Here is a 27,169-nt window from a genome sequence, read left to right on the forward strand (position 1 = left end):
CACCATTCCTACGGAGGCCGCCACCTAGGTTTCAACGGGAAGGGTACACCATTCTCCACCGGGGCCATGGGACAATGAATTCTTTCTGCGAGCTTTCCTAGCAGCAGTAGAAGCAGCAATTGAGGAGTAGGCTTACTGCGACTGTTTCCAGGTGAATTTTTAAGATGCTGCAGTTAACTCATGGGATGCTGGATGCACAATCACCTTATCAAGAATCTTTGTCAACCCTGTATGTAATCTGCTCATTCCTCTTGCCAAAAGCAAAGTATTAGTCCATGTCTCACTAAAAACATGCCTGGTGGATCAAAATAAAGCCACTTCTATTCCTCACTAGAGTCATTTAAGGAGATCTTGATCACTGTCAGCTGTACTAAAATGAACTATTTTCCCACGGCAATTTTTAATTTCACACGATGTCTTATTTTTCTTTTTCCCCCCGTCATTCCTGGGGGTCAGATATCCTGAGCAAAGAAGGTTAAGGGAGAAAGGTTCATTTAACCTGACGATCCCAAGATACAATCCAGCCGGACAGGAAAGCAATGGCACCAGGAGCTTGGCAGTGGCTGGCCAGATCTGATCTCCAGTCAGAAAAGGAATGTGACGCCTGCATTCATAGTTGAGCTCAGCTCAGTTCCTCTGCTTTCAAACGGTCCAAGGAATGGCGCCTAAGGAATGGCGCTAACCACGATGGCTAGACCGTACCGCCTCAATTAGGAATGGTGCCTCAGGAATGGTTCTACCCATGATGGCTAGATCTTTGGAGCTCAATTAGTACAATCAAGATAATTCCACAAAGACATTCCTAGGGGCCCATCTCTCTGGAGATTCCAACTTCTGTAAAGCTGCCAATCACCAGCAAGGTCCTGAGAGGTCTGTTTACATCTCTTTTCTAGTTAGCACTGCCTCCTTGTTAATGTGCCATACTGCTAGCGACTTAAAGGAAATGGGGACGGAAGCAATGACTCAACGGGCAGACGCAATTGCTGTGCAAGCATGAGGACCCGAATTCGAACGCCCCAGCACCCACACCAACATCCCTGGCAAATCTACACACGCCTGTGAAGAATGAAGGACGAAGAATGAAGACAAGAAGATTTAGATACTTCCATCTTTTCTTGAAAAGTAAAATTCCTCATTGCTCCAAAGACCCGGACAGGGAAGTATATGTCTGGCTTATTTTCCTTTTCTTCTACAATTAACCCATGAAGATTCATCTTTAATATGACCAAGCAAAATATATTCTCTTAAAAAGAGGTCCTGCTCTTTCCTGACTGTAAGAAACTCCCAAAGTGGATTCATAATGAATTTCCTGAATAATGACTTCAAACAGATTTACATTAAATATATTAACCTTTAACTCACCTATATTTTAATAGCATATTAAAGTTATATTTGAGATCAATTCACAGCTTAGGAAGAAAGCCCCATAGGCTTTCTAGAATTCATATTAAAGGTTAAAGTGATTCATATCCCCCCCCCACAGAATATGACTTTGTAGTATGACTAGGGCTGAATTTCTGATGGGCACAGCAGGAATCATTTCTGTAGGTTCAAAAATTCAAAGACACTTTTGGAAAGGAGATAATGTATGCAGCCCGGGGTTTTAAGATTTCTCCCATTGAAAAATGATCAGCATAGCAATGAGGAGAGAGAAATATAAAACACCAGTCCTGGATGAAGTCCATCCATCATGAGCTCCCCACTTCTTGGCATTTGCATGTTATGTTAAATACCACAGTTGCGGGAAACAAAAGCAACAGAACCCAGCTGAAGGGAAAGACGAGAAAAAGCATTGCTCTTCATCTGTGCGTTTCTAACAAACTCAAAGACCATGGCAAGAACTAGTCGTTTGTGGTTATTCACAAATAGGTAAGGTTGTTTTCCCAGTCCTGTGACCTGCTGGTTCCACCCCACGATGACACCAGCAAGCTCTCGTGACTGTCTAGAACAGTACTTGGACATAGGTGATGCCTCCTTGTACCACAAAGGTAAGTTTATCAGGGACAGATGTAGCCTGAGCCTAAGCATCATCTCAACACTTGCCTAATTTGATGTAGAAATTTGTAAATTAGGTTGGTGACAACTAATAGCTGCCGGATTTCAGGTAAGTCCCTCTCAACAGGAGAAAAATCATGCCTAGTACTGGAAATCTAGCCAGCTAGTGAGTTCATGCACCTTAGGAAAGAATCTATTATTGCCACTTGGCTGGACTGGCATAACTCCTTACTTCATTCTAAATCCTTATGCTTATGCCCACAGATAAGTATAGCTGCTACATCTCATCATAGAAGCCTGTCTTTATAGAAAAAGAGATCAGAAAAACCACAACTGGAGACAATGCAAGAGATTAAGAGATCATGGAGAGCTCAGCCCCAACAGAGATATCTACATCACAGCTCCAGCATCTGTGACTCAGGGAACATCGCTGAAGAAGGGGCAGAAAGACTGTAGGAGACAGTTTCTCTTAGAAATGGCTGCATAAACAAGACCAGAGCAATGGCAATATCAGTGGGCATATTAATGTGGAAGCGGGACCGTCTCTTGGGATTCGACTCCTAGACAGAAACGATAGGCAATTAATGACTCCTGGGAGAATGAGAACTAGCCTCTCCCAAGGACGAGCCCCCTGATTGGTTGTCTAGTGCAAAGCAGTAAGCCTCGAAACCATATATACACCACCAACAAAAACAGGCTCCGCAAGTTGTATCTATATAGAGGGATTTGTGTGTACACACACATACAGACATACACACCTATGTATCAAAAGTAATCTAAGAAAAGGAGGCTATCAGCTCGAGTGGGAGAAATGGAAGGGCTGGAAGGAGGGAAGACAGAGAAAGCTACTTTAATTAGAAACATTTAAGAAAAAGGAAAGAAGCTGGGAGGTAGCACATACCTTTAATCCTAGCACTTGGGAGGCAGAGACAGGCAGATCTTTGTGAGTTTGAGGCCATCTTGGTCTACAGAGTGAGTTCCAGGGCAGCCAGGACTGTTACACAGAGAAACTCTGTCTCAAAAAAAAAAAAAAAAAAAAAAAAAAGGAAAGAAAGAAAATAAAAACCTGCTCTCTATGTGATAGCTCCAAATAAAAGCAAAAATGGTGACTCATTGGCCCTACAAGTATTTTTCAAGTCTCACTCCAAGTTACAAGTCTGAGTCACACCCTAGAGAGCTAATGAAAGAGGACTTTTTAGCTATGTGTCCTATGCCTCAGTTTCTTCTTGGATGGGCCAACAGTTGCCTCACTGGCTATCATGAGATCTAAGTGGAGGCAGTACATGGGCAGGTCTCAGACCACCCCCTGCGTTATACCCATATTAGTCACAGAAGTCACACTGAAGCGACGAGATCGTGTGGCTATGCTTTCTGTCCCTTCAACTCTCATCTCCAGAGGCTTTCCCAGCACATCTGGAAGGCAGAAACAGCTGGTGTAGGGGCTACAGATTGATCATGCATTTTTCTTATTATTAGTCATTTCAAATAAACTGGATGCATCCTAATTTGAGGGTTATGTCTTTGCAATGCTTGTAATTTAAAGAATTTTAGTAAATTTTAGTTTTATAATTAAGGCCCACAGCAAAACTGAGTAGGGAGACCTGAAATTTCCCGTATATTTCTTCTCTCCACATATGCACAGCCTCCGCTGCTGCCACATCCTCCACCAGGAAGGTACAGAAGTTATAACAAGTGAACTCACTGGTTCATCACTAAGTCTCAAGTCTATGGCTTCTGATGGGCCCACTCTTGGTGTTAAGCATTCCATGGCTCAGACAGATGCATAATGGTGAGCATTCACACTTACAGGATCAACAAAAGCATTTCGCTTGCTGTGCCTAGACATCCCTCCCCTACTACTCCTGACTGTTAGACCTTCTCCGTGCCCTTGCAACTTCTGAGCTTTGGACCGTCTCTGTCTCCACCGACTGAGCTTTATCAAAGGCATACAGCCTCTTCTGGATGGCTGCTTTCATTTGGTGATAAGGATTTAAGCTTCTTCCTTGTCTCCTCCTGGCTAGACAGGTCATCTCTTCTTAGCACCGAATGCCCCCTGTCTGGATGCACCTGCTAATGTATCCATTCTACTAAAGAAAGACTGAATTTTTAACCTACCACCTGAGGCTGTGGTTTTCAAACACTGAAAGCTACTATGTGTCTTTCTCCCACAGAAGACTCGAGAGAAAATAGTCTCTAAGTGGTGTTTCAAACATGTTCACAACATAAACACTTGACTCTGTGATCTTGCACACCTTCCTGACTACTGTCACCTTGGTTAGCTATTTCTACTTAAGTCTCAGGAGCTGGAATCCTAGCCAGCAGCCCCTAAGCCAAAGGTCTGCAGTGAAGTCCAGCATCCGTTCTAATATTCTGAGTGACTGTCATTGGTGCTTCTTGGGCCCGCGACATCTTAAGAGCCATCTGAGGCGGTCTTAGATGACTTCTGTGCCTCCTGGGTTTATTTGGGTAACATGACTAATGCAATCAAATAGAATGTGTTATTTAAACTGGGATGTTCTTATTCTATTTATTAAGATCTAATTAGCAGAAAAGAACATTTAGTCATTTTAATTGAACAGGTCAATGAATGTTAACGAACACAGACAGCCATGCAAACACCACCAGAATGAAAGCACAGAATGTTCCATGGAACCCAGGCATTCCCTTGAGCCAGTGTGCTGCAAGACCCTACCCACCACTCAAGCCCTAGAGGAGTAGCAACCTACTTTCCATCTCCAGCATCCAGAGAATCCTGATCACGTGGTCTTTCATTCTTGGCCTCCATTCCCCTTCTCTTTTCTCCTTCTTGTGTTGCCTTGAAAGGGACCCAGGCTCAGGCTGACCTTGATGCTGCATTCTCCCAAGGTCTAGGATTGCAATCGCGTGCTATCGCAACAGTTCTGGCTCCTTTAGCCTACTTCTTTTGAGATTCACCCGTACCGTACTGCATCCAGTAGCACCAGGGCCTCTTCGGCCCCAGAAGTGCACTATTAGAGATCAAGCCGGTGCTGACCTGAAAGCTTTGCCCCTAGCTAAGCTTCCTAGTTCTAAAGGTGCTATGCATGCTACCAGCAGAAAAAAGCAATCAACAGTCTTCCTCGGGTGTGAACCCCATATGTACTAAAATAATTATGGACCTGGAAAGATGTGCCAACTGGTGCAATAGTGGCTGGGATGTCATGGAAGTAACCAAGCACTTTATGATTGGATTTAAGGCCTCCGTCACAAGATGAAACCCATACCTGTTACCAGAACTGGGCTAAGAACCCATGGCTGGACAGGGCACAGGTTCTAGGAGAGACCCTACCATTGTTCTACTAAGCTGACATAGTATTAAAACAGCTCCTACTGTCCTGGATTGTGTTCACAGAGTACGGCTTTTCTCAACCCTTGCCAGAGAAGCTTCTGGTTGCAACAGATGATGGTCAGCACAGAGACCCACAACTGACCGAGGTAGAGAGAGTAAGAAACTGTGCAATGTCCAGCCTTAAGTGAAATATATATTCCACACTTCCTCCTTCAAAGGCTCCAGAACCACTGCGGGAGAGGAGGCACAAAGAGTATAAGAGCCAGAGATGTTGGCAGACTACAAGGCCGTAGATGTCTTCTGGAAGCAGCAGGGTGGCTGCTCACAGCAGACATGACAGCAGGCACAAGAGCAGTGTAAGGCTCAAGCCAGACAAACCCCAGCATGGAGGGAAGTTGGGCATGAAGTTAACCAGGAAGTTATGGGCAGTCCTTGGCTGCTGGAAGGGAGACAGTCAACTAACACCCCAAGGCCACACTCAAAAATATTCCAGCAATACAAACAGGCCTTGATGGGGGAGGGGGATTGCAGATGCAAAGTTGTGTGGGAAGGGATGGAAGGGGAATTTGGGAAGATTTGGGGGAAGGAAGGTGAATATGATAGGAGAGTCTCAAAGAACCATAAACATAAAAACATTAACATAACAACACAAACAACATTATAATCATAAACATAACATAAAAACATAAAACAATGTAACAAAAAGGGCTACACATGCTACATTAAAACGCTCCAAGGGGATAAAGAATTGTGTTCAACATCTTCCCAATGACACCTTGAACTACAGGTGCATCTTACTAGGAGATACTAGGAGTCGGGGAAATGATCTTTGCAGGTGTGCCTTCAGCTGGTGACCGTGACGGATCTCACTTCTCAGCTTGCCAGCTGACGGCTCTAAAAGGAATTCTCCAGGTGACATCGGGAGAAAAGGCCAAGTGAAGACCTGAAATTTCACTGCTGCATAAAAAGAAGCAAATTCCCAGAGACGCTGCCAGGATCAACTTGCTGGGAACTCTGGATGTAACCCAGAATCTTTTCGGCAACGTCGGGATTCTTTTTTCAAAGTAAACAGCAGAATCTTGGCCTGGAAACTGAACTTTATGGTCCTTTGGCTTTGCCCTACTCCAAACCCTGACTCCAGCTTAGCCTAGAAAACCATCAGTTCACATACCTGGGGCAGGCCTAGAAGCCACCCAAACAACGGTCACATGGCCATTCTAGTGATTATTTGGAGGCCATACTCAATGATAATCTGTACTTTACCTTACTTGGAACCCACAAAGTATGAAAAGTCTGACCCCTGGGAGAGAACTGTCACATATAGTTATAGATAAGTGTTTTTCATGCTGCCATTGTTTAAGTAGTAGATAATATCCAGGGAAGATTAGAAGAGACATCCAAAAAGCCTTTTAGTAAAAGCTAGGGAGCAATATATCCATAGCTTTTGAAAAGCCCCAGCATATTTCTGAGAACACAGTATGCCACCTAGATATGTAGAATTGTGTTTATGCCCAGGATGGTCTTGAGACATCTCTGGACTGTAGCCTCTAAGTCTACAATGTAAGTCAATGTAAGCAGGAAGTGAACACTAAAGCAGATTGTCAGCGACCTGGCACTATGTCCTAGGTGTGTCCCAGCAGACACACACGACTAGGCATTGACTGCAAGCATTGAAAGGAATCTTTGACTAACCACGATCCAGTCAGCTACCAGATTCACTGGGTGGACAATGCAGCGGCATGGCCGACAAGAACACTATTTTATGGAATTAGTTACACAATCACTAAACAAGCAACAAAAATGTATGATAAACAGTATCAAGAATAAAATATGGAAAGGAGTAAATTTAATTGCCATAAGTGACAAGTTATGAAAATGTCTGAATCTGCAACAGGAAACTGCATGACGTGTAAAGATATAGTGAACAAGGCACACGTTAGAGTGGAAAAAAACGATACATGTAAACCGTCCCCAAGAAAGGCAGATGGTAGGCTTAAAGACTTCGGCTTAGCTCTTTTAAATATGCTGGAAAGAGCTAAAGAAAATCTTGTTTAAGGAAAAAAAAAACACAGGATAATCAAAAGAGGGGCAGGGGTCATAATACAGTATCAACTATACATTATGCAGCTGCAGAGGACAGAAATTCAAACAAAAACTTCTTCAGAGAAGTAAGACAGCAAGACTGGGTAGGCAGAAGGAATTAGCAGGGACCTGAAAGATTGGCTAATTGACATTATTTAGTCTGAACAGAAGGGGAGCAAAGAACCAAGAAACACAACAGACCTTAAGCCAGAGGTTCTCAACCTGCTGTCTGCAACACCTTTGGGGGTTGAATAACCCTTTTACAGGCATTGCCTAAGACCATGGGAAAACACAGATACATTACAATTCATAGCAGCAGCAAATTACAGTTACAAAGAAGCAGTGAAAATAATTTTATGGTTGGGGGTCACCCCAACATGAGGAGCTGTACTAAAGGGTTGCAGCCTTAGGAAGGTTGAGAACCATCACCTTAAGCAATGCATGGAACGCTACCAAGGATGTTAAAACACGATGAGGTATAGAACGGGAAGGAGAGAAGGAAAAACAAAGGTTAGAAAGAATGTTTGAAGAAGTTATTGCCCCAAACTTCTCCAATCTGATAAAAAGACACGAATCTAAACTTCCAAGCCCAGGGAATTTCAAGTAGGTCAAACTTGAAAGGACTGATACCTGGACACGTCTTAGGTCAACTGTCAAAGCTGAAGTCAAAGAGAGATCACAGAACAAGAACAAGTGACTGTCACTCACACAAAGGATCCCCAAAAGATCAATAGTGAGTCGCTTATAAACCACAGATGACAAAGGGCAGCATGGGGCATATTGAAGGCCATAAAATAGAATAAAAAGAAAAGCTATGAGTCAAGAATTCTATATATAGCAAAGTCATCCTTTTAAAATTAAAATTTGAGCCATTCCAAAATAAAAACTAAGATAATTTGTTATGAGACAGGTCCTAGAAGAAACGAGAGAAAGAAATAACATTACAGAGAAACAACACTTCTCCTGCCTGATTAAAAAGATGATTGAACAAAACAATAATTGCAAGGTTGGAGTGAGGGGCACACAACACATCAAGCTTTAATTTGTATTAAGGCAGCATAAAAGAAGGAAAAACAAAGTTACAGAAGGCCAGCTTCTGTATAGTATTGACATTAAGTTAATATTCATCAGAAGCAGCCTACTGTATATTACGATGTTCATCTTATTATCAAGGATGATAACTAAGAAAATAACACAAAAATACATCCTTAAAATAAGAAAATTAAAGTAATATGCCAGGGCTAGAGAGATGGCCCAGCTATTAAAGACTAGGCTCACAACCAAAAATGTCAAGCAGTATGCTAGAAAACATAAAGGAGGGAAGTAATAGAGGAAGAGACAACCACTTTAGCATATGAGGCACTTAGGAAACAAAGAGAGTCTGAGTCACAATCCTTCGTTAACAGAATTTTAAGTGGAAAATATCTTCAATTGTGGGCAGACATTATGAACATATACATTTAAAACACAGTCCAACTATGTGATATCTACAAGTGACTTTATATTCACAGAGCTAGCGATTCTTCAGTAAGTAGAAAAAGGACAAACCAGGGCTGCTGGTGTTGAGCAAAAAAAAAAAGGACCTGGGAAAGAAAAGATGCAAAATGACCTGTGGGGTGGATGTGTCAAAAAACATGAACAATGGTATGAAAAAGCTACCCCAGAAAAAATAGAAAGTTCTTAACAAATAGCACAGCTGTCTGTCAAAATGAAAAACTCAACACTAGGGTTAGCTATAGAATGTATATAGTAGCCGCCCACATATCTAGCTAGAAAATATATCTAAAAAGAAAGAAAAAGACAAGAAACTGATGGGACATGTTAATGACCCTAGAAGGTCAATTTGGCAGGTGGAATTGGAATTCAAGAAAGACAAACCAGAAAGGACAAAGAAGAGATGATTTGCTTGTAAGCTGCAGTAAAAGTTTCTGGAAGCATCAAATAAACAAATAATCAGAACGAGTGTGGTCTCTGCAGTGCGTGGCAACCAGATCTGAGGTCGATATATTATAGCACTTCAGAAACTGTAACAGAAAATGTCTCTCAATATTATAGGTATCATTTGTACCGAAATTCATTGATAAGATCAATTTATTCCTGATGGAAATAAATCCACAATAATAGGCAACTTGATATATTTATTCTAAAATGTACTGAAGAGAAAATGTACAGAAGTAGCCAGAAGAATGATTCACAAAACAAAAACATGATTTGTTAGGAAGGTTGGTTAATTAAAGTGGATGGTACCGGCTTCAGGAGAGATTGACAGGTGCATTCCACAGCACAGATCTCAATAACCAGGCTCAGGCCCAGCGATGGGAGGGGAAACACGTCACACGTGAGGAGAAATGCTAACACTGAAAAACTGCTTCTCAGACAGCGGACTACTCATCCTTAGCAACATGACGGGGCACAGAGAGCCTCGGGTATATAAAGGTTTGCCACATAAATGAGTGTAAAACGAAACGGATTTTACAGAATTAAAAAAATAATAATAACTAAAAAAAAAAAAAACCCAGGGCAGGAGAGACTGCTCAGGAAATTAGGACATATGCTGGCAAGCCTGCTGATCTGAGTTTGAACTCCAGGACCCTAGGACTCCTGTCCGTGTCCTCTGACCTCCTCACTTGTGGCATGACACACGAGCATGTACACTTGCATGCACACATACATACATACATACATACACACATACATACATATACACACACAAATAAAGCAAAAGATGTGACATTAAAAATAAAAGACAACAGCATTATAAAGTATTATTCATTTAAAACAGAAAAGGATCCATGTATTAAGAAACCCACAAACAATAAAAGATTTTTATGAAGATAAGAAACAGTAATTCACAGAGGAGCTAACCAAAATGCCAGACTCCTGTCCTAAAAAGCAAGCTAAATCAATACATTCCTAAATCTCTATGGTATCTATATCACTACAGGCAAGGGCTCTTTAAAAGACATTCACGATGCCTTGTGATATATAAGATATATAATCTGTTACATATAAAAATATTTCAACCTTGTGGATAGTTTCTTTTGGGGAGGAAGACAAAGGGTATTTTATCTTTGTATTTTATTGAACTGTTTAGATAATGGTCTCTTAAGTATTAATTATTACAAATAAGGTAGGGGGGGCAGTGTTCAACTCCTTGCTAGTTTACATAAGCTTTTAAAATCATGCTACCTGTGATTGCACACGAGAGTGTCACCATTAGGATCGCAAATGTCACAAGATGCTTCTCTTGAGGCTTTTTGACAAATCATCTAATTAGAGTTGTGTGGTCTGGGTACTAACTTGGGATTCATTTACTACAAAGAGAGCAAGTCCCTCAATCATAGGAGGCATTTCATATGACAAATGACACCAGGTGGAAAAAAAAACACTATCTTTGTTGTCACTGCTGCCACCAGCTTTCAGTGTCTGAGAAGGTTCTCAGAGAACACTACAGAAGGGTTGTGTACCCCCCGACACACATGCACAACATTTTCCGTCTTTGTATCCCTCTTGTATCATGCTCATAAGGTCTTCTTCCCTAGTGCTGGTCGGGTGACTGCTGTCCCTTCCCCTCCTCCAGCATGTCACGAGCTTTGGGCTAGGAATCTTGGCACTGTCGTTCAACCCACAGCCAGTGTAGGGGCTCAGACCCATGCGAGGGAAGAGTCACAGCACAGCCAATAACCCGCTCGTGTGTGAGGGTCTCCAAAAAAAAAAAAAAAAATGCTGCTGTCGACAGAACTCTGGAGGTGTGCATTCCTGCCACCGGCACGGTCACTCATCCCCGAAATCACCCAGTGACTCCAGAGGGCACCTAACACCGCTTCTTCCTAACGAGCACTAGGGACAGACTCCTTTCACAGACAGTTCACTGTGCCTGTCAGTGGAGAGGAGAAGAAAAGGCCAGTGATTTCTCTGGGAATGAGTCCGGAAGCTCACAGAGATCTTGTCAGTTTGCTCCTCTAGAAACATGGGTCATTATGGGAGAGGATAAACACAGGGCCTTAAGGAAGAGAAATCAAGACTTCAAGATCTGTTGTTCTCTATGTTTTGGCCAGTTGTAGATTTTTGAAATAGTCTCCATCTGTAGCAAAAAGGAGATTCTTTGATGAGAAGAGAGAGCTATACTTATCTGTAGATGTAAGGACACAAGTATTTAGAATACAGTTATAAATTATACTGGCTTCAGCTCCAACCCATTCATACATAATGCAACCCCCTATACCTAAGGTTCAGGAAACATTATAAAAAGAGGGGGCAGAAAGATCATAAGTGCCAGAGAACCTGAAATCGTATTTCACGCAGAAAATTTCTGCTGTGAAATAGTGTTTCCTATATGTGATGAAAACTTCATCCATAAAATCTTAACATGGTCACCCAAACAAAATATCACAATGAAAACACCAGTTTTCATGCCAACGTAATGGGGAAAGTGGCATAAGGCCTCACCCCTGCATGAAGAACTATAGGCAATTCTGTAGCTGCTGAGAAAGTGAGAGACTCAACCTTCGCCAGGGATGAACCTCTGGGGGGGTCATCTAATCCTAAGTGGTTGGCCCTAAACACACACACACAACATTGGGCTCAGCGAGTTATGTGTGTGCGTCTGTGTAAAACAATAAGAATTAAAGAAAAGGTCAAAGGTCAATAATTTGAGATGGAATATGGGAGATATGGAGGAGTTGAAGGGGAGAGAGAGAGGATCGGTAAATTATTACTAAAAAAAGACTTCAAGGCAACCCAGCTATAGGACTCCAGACAAGACCCGACCTTCTTCATCTGCTCCTCACAACTTTTACCCATCACCTACAAAACTTAGTTCTATTTTCTGGATTTGGGGAACTTGAGAGGGTCTTAAAGAAGAAGAGCTGAACATAGCACGGTTCGTGTTTTATGTGGTGTCATGGCCTGGCTGAGGCTTGAGTGTGTAAACAGGGTTCATGGGTTACAGTTTGGTCCTCAGCTTGGTGATAGTAGGGCCTAGTGGAGGACATTAGGCCGCTGAGGTTGTCTCCTCAGACGGGATTAATGACTGTCTCCTGAAGTGAGTTACTGCAAGAATGGCTAGTTATGAAAGGGTGAGACTAGCTGCTCCCTTGTGTTCTCTCCCACCAAGGTGGCATATGTCACGAGGCCCATCAGAGACTGAACCAATGAGACGGCCATAGTTTGTAATTTGTTGAGAAAATTGTGAAGTAATTATGCTTTTTCTTTATTAAAAATATGCAGCTGCCAGGGAGTGGTGGCACACACCTTTAATTCCAGCACCCAAGGAGATAGAGGCAGGAGGAACTCTGTGAGTTCGAGGCCAGCCAGGTCTATGGAGTGAGTTCCAGGAACGTCAGGGCTGTTACACAGGAAAAAAAAAAAAAAAAAAAACTTGACTCGAGAAAAAAAAAAGTACACAGCCTTTAATGCCCTAGGCAGATATTAACTGGTGTGTGCACACATGCAAGCATGTAATGATATTTCATTTGTATTTTAATAAGTAAAGTTTGCCTGAAGGTCAGTGCAAAGTGGTCACACTAGTCACCCATATGGGCAAGCAGTGGTTGCACACACCTTTAATCCCAGCAGCCACATTAGTCAGACATAGGGGCCAGGCAGTGGTGGTGCACGCCTTTAATCTCAGCAGTAGAGAGGAATATAAAAGCGGATGAGACTGGAACTCACCCTCCTTCGGTCTAAGGATTTCGCAGAGGTAAGAGCTCTTTAGTGGCTTGACTGCTTTGTCTTTCTGATCTTCAGGTTGAACCCTGATATCTGTCCCCGGGTTTTTATTATTTGTGTTACACAAGCATGTCAAGTAGCTTTAAGAAAAAGCAACCCCCCTCCAAAAGCCGGGCAGTGGTGGTGCACGCCTTTAACCCCAGCACTTGGGAGGCAGAGGCAGGCGAATCTCTATGAGTTCAAGGCCAGCCTGGTCTACAAGAGTGAGTTCCAGGACAGGCTCCAAAGCTACAGAGAAACCCTGTCTCAAAAAAATAGAAGGAAGGAAGGAAGGAAGGAGAAGGGGAAGGGGAAGGGGAAGGGGAAGGGGAAGGGGAAGGGGAAGGGGAAGGGAAGGGAAGGGAAGGGAAGGGAAAGGAAAGGAAAAGAAAAGAAAAGAAAAGAAAAGAAAAGAAAAGAAAAGAAAAGAAAAGAAAAGAAAAGAAAAGAAAAAGCAAACAGGCACAGAGAACTGTATATAGGCTATGCTTGGGTCCTATGAGAGGAGGCTAGGCTGGGGTCTGTGGAAAGCCTAGAGAAGAGGGGACCAAGTGAACAAATAGTAAAGAGTACAAATGAGACCCTGTGGGTGAGTACGGAAAGACAAGATGGTTAGGAAGAGGAAGTAAGAGGGACTCGCTGGCATCCAGGCTGGGCTGTGGCATGAGAGGCGATGCACAAGTCAAGGGGTGTGTGGTTCGAGGAGAGCCAGCGGGCAGAAAGGGATGTCTGTGAGGCCCATGGTAGGTTGGGTGGGAGAAAGAATTTTGATGCCAAAGACTTGGGCTCAAGTATGAGTTAGTTGTGTCAAGACCTGGAGGCTGCCACTTCTCTTCTTTAGTATTTTAATACCAAACTGACTCTTGCCTGTAGTACTGGGAAGAGATGTGCCCACATCACACTCAGCCAGCGGCCACCATCATCACCCACAGTGTTTCACAGATGGCACATTTGGGGTCATTCACGTAAGAATCCTGATTGACAGCCACTTGTTACGTGTCAACAAGGCAAACACAAAATTCCTAGCTAGATGCTTGGTGGGACACTCGTTTTGATGTTTTTAGGGTGTATTTAAGATGAAATGTACGTTTAAGTCAATAATCGCCGAACAGAGCTGAATGCCCTGCCTAATGTAGGGGCTTCTCATTGGGCTTTATCTAAGCAGTTGAAAGCCCCGCAAGAAGAAAGAATGGCTTCCTCTAAAGAGAAGGAACTGAGGTTCAAAAGCAAGCGGTACTCATTCTCCCCTGAGGTGCTAGGCTGCTGGCCCAGGCTGTGGGTTTGGGCCTTGTTAACAATCTTATGAGATTCTTTAAAGTATATAACCAAATAGACGAGCAGGCAGAAACTAGCTAGTGTATCCTGTGTGTTGCGTTTTCTAGTCATTCCTCACTGATACATAGATATATATGTAGGTATGTAGAGTTGGGTCTCTGTATTCATGGCTTCTGCACAGACAAAAGAACCTTGTTAGGGGAGGGACAAAGAACTCCCCACCCAAACTTTCCCTGCTCCACAGTGTGTGGCTGCCTCTGGGTAGTGTCTATCCAGACAGGCAGCACCTGCAAGCCTCCATTGACACCAGAAATGGCCTGGTGACGAGTTCTTGCCGTGAGATATACACACGCTGTGCATAACTGTTAGGCCAAGGAGACCCAACCCTACCTTCCATGAATCCCAGAGACTCCCCAGACATAGGTTATAGGAAGACTGCAAATATTAAGACCTACAGTCTTTCTGAGACCTTCTGTGGAGAAAGTATCTGTCGAGGGCAGCATCTGCACTGGAGAGCCAATGGGAGTAAATCAGCACTGCACAGAGCCACTAAGAACCTGGGGTTTGGCACAGTGGCTAGCATTTCCCTAGCGAAGCCCTTCATCCTCCAGCTGGGCCCTGGGAGGAGATCAATCAAGGCAAGGTGAATGCGAGCACCTTCCAGAGAGCAGCTGGTCCTACACTAATCACCCAGCAGGCCCCGAGAACCAGCTCTTGGAACACTGCCTCCACAGGCCCAGCTGCTGCCATCCCTTTCTCCCTGTGTGAGCTCCACAAACCTCTCCAGCTCTCCCAGGGTACATCTGAGCCACATCCATAAGGTAACTAAGGCACCTGCATCCTGCCCACCCTGCAAGGATCTCCATCCAGGAGCTAGGACCAAAGTGGGGGAAGGGGGTGGCTGAGTGACTAAAGATGTATGTTTCTACATCCATCCTAAGGAGCATTATTGTTGTTTTGTTGTTGTTGTTGTTGTTGTTGTTGTTGTTGGGTGACTGGCATCCAAGGTCTTAATCTGTCTGTCCTGTGGGGGTATGTGGAGGAATGGAACAGACTGTCTCTCCGTTGCTAAGGACAGCTCAGGAGTTATGGCTGGTCCCCAGCCAGTGTGTGCACTGCCAACCCATCCTACACAGAGCCAGCTTCTTGGTCCCCGTGATGGAGTTGCCATAAGTTCATCCATCCAAGAAAGAGAAGAAGGGCTGGGAGCCGGAACGTAGAGCATACGAAAGGAAAAAGAAAGACCAGGTGTGTTTTGTTGTTGTTCTTGAGGCTGGGTGGAGAGGGGACCAGGATTCACTATGCCAGCCTCTCCCTCCACTTTTCTGCATGTTTGAAATGTTCTATATTAAAACATTTAAGGAAATCTCTTCTGGGAACCAAACTACACAAGAGGAAGTTCAACTGAATTTTCCCCCACACCATTTCAGGATATCACAGTCACATTCATGAAGGAAGTATCTTCCACAAACACATTTCCTGTTTTCCTATTTCCATTAATATTTAGTACGCATCATTATCTCCCAGCTTATCACTTAAAACAAGATTTTTAAATAATTGATTAATACAAAAGGCGGACATAACCACACTGCCTTGTTCAGTGCCCATCAAGGCTCTGACACGGACACATCAATATATTAATGCATACACCGAGAAGACCAGGCTGCAGATCAATACACACAGAGATGCTTGGGGGGTACTCCTCAGAGGGAAAGACCATCAACCTTTCCTACCCCTGGTGTGGTCTACGCCTCCTCGCCCTGCCCAGTAATGATTCCGCTCAAGAAAAAATGTTTTAGCCATGCAAACTCTAAAGTTCCCCCAAACTAACACGTCTTGAACTCTGGTAGAATATATGCTGATTGTATACTCCTGTGTGCGTATTTACACATGCACATATCTCATAAGCACATAAACAGATCTTAGTGGCTAGAAAAAGCACTGGCATCCAGACTTTCAAAATGTCTTTGTTCTCAGAATATCCTCGAGGGATGTCACCAAAGCCAGCAGATAAAGGATTGTGGTAGGGCAGTCGTAGGAATCACTCAAGGGGCATGCTGGGAAGAGCAGCGTGCCAATGCACAGCCAGTTCTTGAGAGCCCATCAGCACGCACGCAGACGCTAGGTACAAAAGTCTGCCACCGGCTCATAACAAGCACTGCACACCAGCTCCTGCCAACAGCTGAACGCTGGCTGCCGTTCCCTCTGCCACACTCACTCCTCCGCAGGCAAAGCACTGTCCAAGGCCACCCGGAGCTCCAGGTGCCACTTACCACAAGTGAGAGAGGCCTCTTCCAGGAGACAACGCCAATGAGTCCAGACAACAGCACCTGGAAGGAAGGCGAGCAGAGGGAGGTGAGACATTTGGCAACCTCTCAGACTAGCTTCAACCCATTCCACACATAAAAGGACATGTGAAATCCGCACAATACAAGAGCGGTGTTTTCATGAGCTGGGTCTCCACTCCAGATGATGAGAGCCTGTGGCCACACTGACCTGGCTGTTCGAGAAACCCACACGCTACAGAGCAGATTGCTTTATGTGCAGAATTGCACAGCATGCCAGTGTCGGGTTTACAGAAGCTGCAGGAAGCTTCTTAGTGTTCCCCAGTCCTCTAACTTATCTGGCTGAGTCCTATAAAATCACAGAAAGGCCACCCTTGGACACCCCTGGAGCGAAGGCCACTCTGAAGTGAGGTGGCTGCCCACCATACAACCTTCCCTCCAGTCTGTGTTCCCAGCAAAGTTTCCCATCTTGATAATAAGCAATAACTCCTTAGACTGCTCTGGAACTTTCTAGACACCTGCTCACAGCAGCCCACCCCTTTCCTGACAAAGCCCTGCCTTTATTCTTGCCCTGGCTCCTGTTGCCACCCCTGCTTCTCCTCTCCCATGTATGTCATCTTTATCAGACTGATGCACTGTGTGTTTGTACCTTTGAAAACCACTGCTCAAACACGTATTTGTCTAGCTCCAGGCCCACCTTTTCCTAAAGTCTGCACTTGGCAGGGAAGACACTGGCTTGGTTCACATATTCTTGGTCTCTTTGGGTCCAGGAAAAACCAGCAACTATGGAGACTAAGCTACTTCCCATCTAACATCTGTAGTCAGCCTCCACAACTTAATAGAAGCTCTGCTTCTCAAGGTCACAGAGAAGTCACCAAGTACTACAAGGTGCTGCCCCATGTTGTCCATCAAAGGACGATCCTCCAAAGAGATCCCACCCCTCCAGGTCCCATTTTCCACACTGCTCTCTTCAGCATCCTCTTAGAGTCCTAATCCCTAATTCCATGTTCCCAAGATTTTTGTCTGCTTTTCCCAGTCAAATGGGAAACTAGCTATTATGCACCCTAAGAAACCTCCACAGCCCAGAGCTGTCTGCTAGGCATCTCAGCATCTGTGAATTCTGTTCCTGGTACCTGTTGTTCTCCCACTCGGCAGATTCCAAATGTATCTGAAGCCATCACCTTCCAGGCCTGGTGTTCCTCTAACAAGCTCAACTTTCCAAAACCATGCTACTCCTGCCTGGCCACTCATGCCTAAATCTCATCCCTCGCCAGCCCACCCCAACATCTAAAAAGACCCAGGAAAGGAGGCTCTGGCTTGCTGATCAAGAAAATTAATTATTCAGGAGGTCTTATCATAAATGAGCTCTTTGGACATGAGATCCTGGAAAGATGGACCTCACACACCTACCGCTGTGGGATTAGGTCAGGCAGCCAACGACCCAGCTGGAAGTCTTGGATGCTTTATCCCTGGAACTCCACAAGGGCCAACCAGACCTGTGAGGGCCATGCTACTAATACAGCTACAAAGTCTGTTTGGTCACTGTCTTAGTTACTGTTCTGTTGCTGTGAATAGACAGGACCAAAGCAACTCTTAACAAAAGAAAGCATTTAATTAGGGGCTTGCTTACAGATTTAGAGGGTTAGTCCATGATTATCATGGTGGGAACCAGACAGGCATGGTGCTGGAGCAATTTAGCTGAGAGTTTTCCAACCTGAATAAAAGGAAGAGGGGGAGGGGGAGAGAGAGGGGGGAAAGAGGAGAGAGAGAGAGAGAGAGAGAGAGAGAGAGAGAGAGAGAGAGAGAGAGAGAGAGAGAATGGGCACCTGGCCTGGTGTGGGCTTTTAAATCATGAGAGCCCACTCTCAACGACACACCTCCTACTCCTTCCCAAAAGGTCTACCAAGTGATGGTTAAGCATTCAAACATATGAGCCCCTGGAGGTCTTTCTCATTCAAACCACTTCAGTCACAGACCGCAGCTGGCAGAACCAGACCTTACACCCAATAGGATTTAGTCTACGCACACGAATCCTTCAGTCAGCACTGACAATTAACCACAACCTCCGTGTGCTGTCCAGCATCCTTTTCCTGGTATTCTCTCTCTAATGCTGGAGAGACCCTTGGCTTCTATCTCTCTGGGCATCTGAGTCTAATTCTTCAACAGGTCTCTAGAACTTGACTTCTAGCCAAGACCCAAATATCCCCACCAGCCTGTGAGGTCAGATCTATCATTACCAGATAGACACCCTGGTCTCAAGTCATTTCAACATTAGATCCCAGGGCCATTTCTCTAGCGCACATTTCATTACAACTCCTATCACTATTTCCTGCTTGACATTTCAAACTCCAATTCCATTCCTTCACCTCCAAATTCTCCTCTTCGGGTTGAGTGGAAATTCCCAGCAAGACATCTTCTGAGCTCACTATATAGTTCAAGGGTCAGGAGGTGGCACGGCTGGGCTGAGTCCTCTGTACATTCAGCCATTAGAACGTCCTCTGCTTTCCTCTATGTCCAGACATTAGCCTTCCTCACTCGCTCCCGCCTATTATGACAAATTGCCCTCAGGAGGAGGGGGCTCTCCCTCTGACTCCCTCCACCTCTCTCTTCACATGTACCAAATAAAGTTCTTGTGACCATCAACAGGGGAATGTCTGCAAGTCAGGAAGATAACTGTCATGAGGGTTAGCACCTCGGTCTTGGTCTTTGTAACCTCTAGAACTGTGAGGGGAAAAAAATACATTATCTAAGCCATGGGGTTCTGCTCCAGTATAGTAACAATAGTTGATTAATATGTAGTATACATATCAGCATAACAAAACATCTGAGTTAATTAACTTACACAGGGCACAGATAGATGGTAGGAAAATTGCTCAGTGGGTTAAAGGCTTGCTGGGCAACGAGGAGGACCTGAGTTCAATCCCCAGTAGCCATGTAAAGGCTGAGCTTGGAGGTACATCCTTTGTAACCCGGGTATTGAGAGGCAGGAGGAAGCAAAGACAAATGGATCCCTGGCCAGCCAGTCTAGCCAGTTGATGAGTTCTAGGTTCAGTGAGAGACCCGGTCTCCAAAGGTGGAGAGCAAGAGGCAGATACTTGATGCTGGTCTTTGACCTCCCCACATGTCTGTGCACACACAGAAACATGTATATAAACATATACCAGTGAATACATACTCATGCAAATACCACACACACACACACACACACACACACGGTTTACATAGGCTCACAGTTCTGGAGGTCTTGGTGCACCACTGGCTGGCTCTGCTGCCCCAGGCCTGTGGTGAGGACAGCGCAGCCTGGTTAAGGGTTAAGGTGTGTAAAGAAGAAAGGCCTCGGGGCCAGAAAGCAAGGGAGGGAAGGGAAGGAGGCCCCACAAAACCCTCAAGAGCTGGCGCCCAACCACCTGAGGGCTTCCCACATGACCTCTCACAGCTACCCCTTCCCAGTAACAAGACGCATCACCTGCAACTCTAGTTGGAGTGGGCTGCTGGATTCTACAACATCTACCCGCTCTCTCTCCATGCTTCCACAGAAGCGGCAGGCTTCCTGTCTCCGGATACACTGGGTCAGTTCCCAGGACAGCGTGGCCATGCCAGAACGTTTCAGAGAAGGATTTTCAAGCTTAGGTGAGGGGTCTCTTTTGGGACACCTGCCCAAATCTATTTGTGACCCAGGGTAGAGAGACCCATCCTTCAGAGCACAACAGAAAAGAATTTTGAATCCTCTGTTCCTTGACTATTGGTCTTTTGTTTTGTTATTTATTTATTTATTAAAGATTTCTGCCTCCTCCCTGCCACCGCCTCCCATTTCCCTCCCCCTCCCCCAATCAAGTCTCCCTCCCTCATCAGCCCAAAAAGCAATCAGGGTTCCCTGCCCTGTGGGAAGTCCAAGGACCACCCACCTCCTTCCAGGTCTAGTTAGGTGAGCATCCAAACTGCCTAGGCTCCCACAAGGCCAGTACGTGCAGTAGGATCAAAACCCAGTGCCGTTGTTCTTGAGTTCTCAGTAGTCCTCATTGTCCGCTATGTTCAGTGAGTCCGGTTTTATCCCATGCTTTTTCAGACCCAGGCCAGCTGGCCTTGGTGAGTTCCTGGTCTGAGCTAGTTTTATCCAACTCCAGCATCTAGTAAGGAGCTGTGGCACATTCTGGGGGCTCAGTAGGTCTCTAGGTTTCTTTGATATCACACCTACGAGAAAACGGGTTGTGAACCAAGCTAACTGTGAAACTACCACACCATGAAACTGCTGACCCATTTAATTGGCACACTTTGTTACTCAAAGTCCACAATTTGCCAAGAATATGGGGAAAACTGCAGAAGGTCAGAGAGGGGTAACATATAATTAAACAGCTGTGGAAAGAAAAGGCAAAGATGGGCGAGGCAGGATGCCACTCAGAGAGGCGAGGCAGGATGCTACTCGGAGAGGCGAGGCTTCCCCTTTCAAGCGTGTCGAGTGACAAGGATACCAACTTGCTCTTTCCGCTTCCCTGCCCGACCTAGAAGTCGCCAGAGATAAAAATTAGAATTGAGACAGAAGTTCCTGCTGCAGCCGATGAAGAGAGGAACAGACTGTCAGGCAGGAACGGCCCTATTAGAGCCCAAAGTAGTTTCCACGGACGGTACCACTGCCGGCCAGACAGGCCTGGAGTACACAGGCTCTGTAGATCTTGTCTTCCTAATGCTGGAATTTTCCCTTGATGCCGACAATCAAGAATTTTGTTCAGATCATCAGATCCGATTCAGAGGCAGATGATGAGGCAACATTTTAAGCAGTGGAACGCGTCCTTGTAGAAGGAAGATGAGAGCCAATTCGATTACTTTCCCCAAACACATGGCAGGTGTGCCCACAGCTACCGCAGAGTCAGCTTGCCGCCAAGAAGCCGCGTTTGCTCCATGCCTGGGGAAGGAAGCTGTTGCAGAAACAGAGCAAGTGAGCTGCCGGGGATGAGTAATGCCTAGTGAGCGGTAGCAGCCACAGTGCTTCAGACTACAGCTCTGTCTCAAGCCATTCCTGGTCAGCTTCACACAGAGGGATAGACCTCCTGCATCGGCTTCACGCTCTTTTGTGCACCTTTCTCTGACTGGCTCTCAGCCACGCACCAAGGCTGTTCGGCTGTGTCGTCTTTCATTCTTCTCTCCCATCATCCCAGCCCTGCTTGTCAGTATGAGAAGACACACACAAGAAAAGGAAGAAAGCAAAAGAAAACAGGATAACTGGGAAAAATTCCTGAAATCTGAATAATAAAGGAACTCCTGGAGGCATCACCATTCCTGATTTTTAGGTTATACTACAGAGAAACTGTAAGAAAACATGCATGGCATTGGCAGAAAAAAAAGACATAGTGATCAATGGGATTGATCTGAAAACATAGACATTAGTCCACACATCTATGGACACCTGGTTTTTGACAAAGAAGCAAAAATTACACACTGGGGGGGAGGACCAGCATCTTCTGCAAACGCTGATAGTGAAACTGGATAGTAGCATGTACAAGAATGAAAACAGATCCATATGTATCACTGCATAAAACTCAACTCCAACACAAGAGACCTGCTACTCTGGATCTGACCGAAGAGAAAGTGGGGAAGAGGCTTGAACTTATCAGCGCAGGAAAGGGTTTCCTCAGCTAGATGCCAAAGCATGGGCACTAAGACCAACAGAAAATATAAATACATACAGTCACGGGACCTCAGGAAACTGAAAAGCTTCTGTACAGCAAACAGCACTGCTATTTGAGAATATCAGGGTCGTGTAAGGAAAGAAAAGATCATTCAGAAGGAAGACATGCATTAATAAACGTATTAATTAAATACGGTGGAAGAGAGCCACTTCCCAAGGTTGGTTGGTGGCATTTATTTCGAGGGTAACATGACATGGTCCTCCTTCTTAGACACATGTCAGCCTGGCTGCATGTTTATGGTCAGTGGTTAAACCCAGAGAATTCTTGTCATACCTCACAGCTTTGACATGAAATATGATCTAAGGTCCTTAGCAGGCTAGACCCACCTAGGGCAACCCTCCATTCCTCCTCATCAAATTGATCCAGGACCTAAAACACATTTCTGCCAATGGCCGATCACATATATGATAATGGGTACCCCAGATTTGAGAGTGATGTTGGTTAGAATGTAATGTTCTGTATTGTTTAATCATTAGTTTAGAATGCACACCCATTAATTTAAAAAAAATAAAGCTGTATATTTTGTCACAGTGATGGTAGCAGCAGCTTTGTTCTAGCTGCTTTGTTTGGCTGGTCTAGATCAAGAGGTCACATAGGCACACAAGAGGTCATGTGGGCACATGCCTGTAATCTCAGCACTGGGAAGGTTGAGAGAGAAAGACTGGGAATTGGAAGCCAGTCCGGGATACTCAGTGATTCTCTCTCTCTCTCTCTCTCTCTCTCTCTCTCTCTCTCTCTCTCTCTCTCTCTCCTTCTCCCCCTCTCTCTCTCATACACACACACACACACACACACAATTAAAGGAAAATCAAAGAAACAAAAAGAAGTCACATAGAGTGGCTGGCCTGCTCCACACGGGTCTGTGTAAGCACACTCTATGATGCTCCACGCAGGTCTGTGTAACACACTCCATGATGCTCCACGCAAGTCTGTGTGAGCACACTCTAAGATGCTCCACGCGGGTCTGTGTAAGCACACTCTAAGATGCTCCACGCGGGTCTGTGTGAGTACACTCTAAGATGCTCCACGCGGGTCTGGGTAAGCACACTCTAAGATGCTCCACGCGGGTCTGTGTAACACACTCTATGATGCTCCATGCAGGTCTGTGTGAGCACACTCTATGATGCTCCACGCGGGTCTGTGTAACACACTATGATGCTCCATGCAGGTCTGTGTGAGCACACTCTAAGATGCTCCACGCGGGTCTGTGTGAGTACACTCTATGATGCTCCACGCAAGTCTGTGTGAGCACACTCTATGATTCTCCACAGAGTCTGTGTAACACACTCTATGATGCTCCACGCAAGTCTGTGTGAGCACACTCTATGATGCTCCACGTGGGTCTGTGTGAGCACACTTTATGATGCTCCACGCGGATCTGTGTAAGCACACTCTATGATGTCCCGTCAACAGTAGGCCCAGCAGCACACTTCCCACAGCGTACCCCTATGGATAAGAACTTGTGACTGCACATGATGAAATCCTTCCCATTTGTCAGTGTCACCCACTTAAAGATTCCATCTCAGCCACAGTCCTGCCCACATGCAGGGAGGAGGATTGAATAAACATGTCCACATGGGGCAGAGTATTCCAGCCCATCACAGTTCTGCATGTTACACCAGTGTGTTCAGAAGAATTGCAAGAGTACAAAGTATACATCATTATCATTAAGTTTTTATCAACTGTCTTTTGCACATCTCCCGAATAATCATATTTGTTCATGAACACTAATGATTAATTCATGCACTTCCTCCTCCTTGGAGTATCTTTTCATCCAGATATGAACCTCCTCACCAGGCAGTATTCTTTTAAAAGTACTGTTGAATTCAAACTTCCAACATTTTTACCAAAGCATTACATTCTTCTATTTAAAATTGAAGCCCTATTTTCTATTCTTGTGCTAGCTTATGTTTGAACTTGCTAGAATGACCTTCGCAAGCATTTGGAGAGCCTTCAGACCCACGCAGAAGATGTGACACAAAGTTCCCAGACTCTTGACCCACGGAAACTCAGAAATGTTCTTTGTGGTGTTCTGAGCCACTAGGCTTGTGGAATTCAGACACAGGGCAACAAAAGTGCGAAGCAGGGAGCTGATAAACTGTGTGTGAAAAGGAATCCTGTGAGAATTGGAAGTGAGGGGGCAAGATACGATGTGGACTGCTGAAAAAAAGTCTATGAGAACTGCGAAAGAGGGAAGAGAAGGAGGAAGGAGGCAGAAAGGAAGGATTGGTCCAGCGTATTTACTACCTGCTCTAAAAATTAGTATATTGAAATACTATGTCCGTAGTTACATTTGTTGAGCTCTGGCTGCATGCTGGACACCTGCCGTGTGTTTACATTTTAACTCTGCCGTGACTGTCCTCAGAGGTATGTGTGATTGCTGTGTGCACGCATGGAAGGAAACATGACAACCTAGTCACCAACTTACTGTCCCTGTTTGTTATAGAAAACTGTGTGAAGGCCCGAGTGCTTAAACCCCAGATACAGCTTTCCTATACGTGTGCAAGTAAAGGAGGGAAAGAATAAAATGTAAAGCTCCACTTATAAGGCTTGCAAGCAAAGAGGCAAGATGGCCTAGAACAAACAAACCAGACAGGAGTGGAGCAAGAAAAATGCCAAGAATGCTTCTCAGCGGTTCTCAACCTGTGGGTTGCGACCCCTGGGAGGGCACCGAACAACCCTTTCACAGGGTTCACCTAAGATCATTAGAAAACACAGATATTTACATTACAATTTATAAAAGTAGCAAAATCACAGTTACAAAGTAACAATGAAAATAATCTTTTGGTTGGGGGTCCCCACAACATGAGGAACTGTACTAAAGGGTCACAGCATTAGGAAGGCTTGGAACCACTGCCTTAAAGTGAGGGACAAAAGAAGTTTTATTATTAGACGAAGCAACACATTCCCTTTTAAGATAGAAGGGATTCAGTAATGTACATATTCTGCGTGATTCTAATTAAAATGTTTAAAAGAGACAAAAATGATCCACATAATACAAAGTGAATCAGCTAAGTCTCTTGAAAAAGAAACAAAACATAATTTCTATTCTAATCTTCATATGAGAGCAAACTCCAGAGGAACCAGAGAAGAAAGCCTAAATGTTCTAGACGAAAATGGGAAAAAAAATTAAAAACCGTCTTGAAGTCAGCCATACACATAACACAGCCCCAGGGGTCACAACAGAGAACACTGATGTGCTCAAACTTTTGAAGTTTGCGGTGTGTCAGCACTAGTGGGGGTGACTAAACGTTGCCACCTGTCTCTGTGGAAGGTGAAAGTCTGTGCTCCGATGTGCCTGTTCCCATTCCTGACTTGCGTGGTCGTGCCAGGCGGAAACAGGACCACGCTGCCACCCTCAAGGCCGTGCACTCTGGCCTCCTCATGCAGGTGTCCGCAGCCCCTAAGCCTGAGTCCTAGAATAGCACTGTGGCACAGACTCAAGCAGAAGCCTAGTGCACAGTGGAGTTGTCCTCACCGACCTGCAGACCAGGAGGAGAACAAAACACTGAGTTTGGAGGAGACGTTAACTGTAGCATTATTTATGGCAAGAGGCAAAAAGCAAATTTGTAACTTTAAAAGAATATAAATCCCCAAACAACTTTAATAGGAGAAATAAATTAATAATGGATACAGTAGAAAAGATTATTTTTCTTAATTCACAAGAGGTCTGTATACATTAACAAGAAAACAAAATAACTCAGTAGAAAAATTAGCCGAACTCTAAAAAGAGGCGGTGCATTTTGAGCAGAGAATAAACCTCTAACAGCCAGCCTATTTCAAATGCCTCAAAGTTTAAAACGTTAGAACAATGATATAAACATGTGTACCCATCAGACAAGCAATATTTTGGTGAAGTTTGCAAAAGGCAGACGTGTGGACCTACACAACTTATTGAACATAGAGAAGTCAAGCCGGTGCCTACTACAGCCTTCAGGTCTGCTTACTAATATTCATGGTGCTGGAAAGCACTCTGCACTCTGCCATAGGAGAAAGGTAAACACCAACTCTGCTATAAACCCTTCAAGCTATAAGAGTGACCTGCCTGCAAGATACATTGGTACAAGAGTAGCGCAAAGCTTGTGTGAGCATCCAACCAATATCTGATTTGAGTTAAGGCTCACTCCATGAGATGGAACCCATACCCATTGCTGTTTGGGTGGCCAAGAACCTGAGACTAGATAGGCTAGGGTCCTAGGGGATAACCAAATATGACTGTTCTGGCTCCTAATGATATTGTCAGACTCACAGATCCATGCCTCGCTCAGCCACACTTATAGAGAAGGTTTCTCCTGAAACAGATGGGAACAAATACAGAGACCCATCACCAGATAATATGCAGAGAGTGAAGAGACCCTAGAACACTCAACGCTAAAAGGGATGTCTCCATCTCAAACCTTCCCTCGGGGCTCAGGGGACTCTGCAGAAGAGGAGGTGGGAAGAATGTAAGAGAGGCTGGAGGACATCAAAGAAACAAGGCCATCTAGACATGACAAAGCTGGCAACATATGAACTCACAGAGACTCAGAGACTGTGGCAGCACACACAGAGCCTGCGTGGGTCTGCACCAGATGTGATCTGAGAGCTGGAAGAATAGACACACGTCCCCATTCCTAACCCAAAGCCATCTTCAGCTGATAACTGTTGCAAATGAAAGATGAGTTTTCTCCAAGGGAGTCTCCCTGGAGAGAGAGAGAGAGAGAGAGAGAGAGAGAGAGAGAGAGAGAGAGAGAGAGAGAGAGAAACAGTCTAAACAGTCTTGAGAGTCAGCCCCATGAGAGTAACGAAAAAGACTTCTGGATGGAGGGGCATTTGGGGGTTAGGGAGAAACC

At 44.8% G+C, this 27,169-nt stretch overlaps 1 protein-coding gene across 1 annotated transcript in view; it reads right to left on the reverse strand.

The window, feature by feature from the left end:
- The window catches only part of Entrep2 (endosomal transmembrane epsin interactor 2), a 382,445-nt gene that overhangs the window by 190,614 nt on the left and 164,662 nt on the right, over positions 1 to 27,169 (reverse strand). The window contains exon 2 of the mRNA XM_050149176.1: positions 16,642 to 16,698. Within this exon, the coding sequence (XP_050005133.1) occupies positions 16,642 to 16,698 (57 nt within the window). The remainder of the gene's footprint in view (positions 1 to 16,641; positions 16,699 to 27,169) is intronic.

This window comes from Alexandromys fortis, unplaced genomic scaffold (genome assembly GCF_014885135.2).
Source record: "Alexandromys fortis isolate MF-2015 unplaced genomic scaffold, M_Fortis_MF-2015_v1.1 scaffold_67, whole genome shotgun sequence".
NCBI lineage: Eukaryota > Metazoa > Chordata > Mammalia > Rodentia > Cricetidae > Alexandromys > Alexandromys fortis.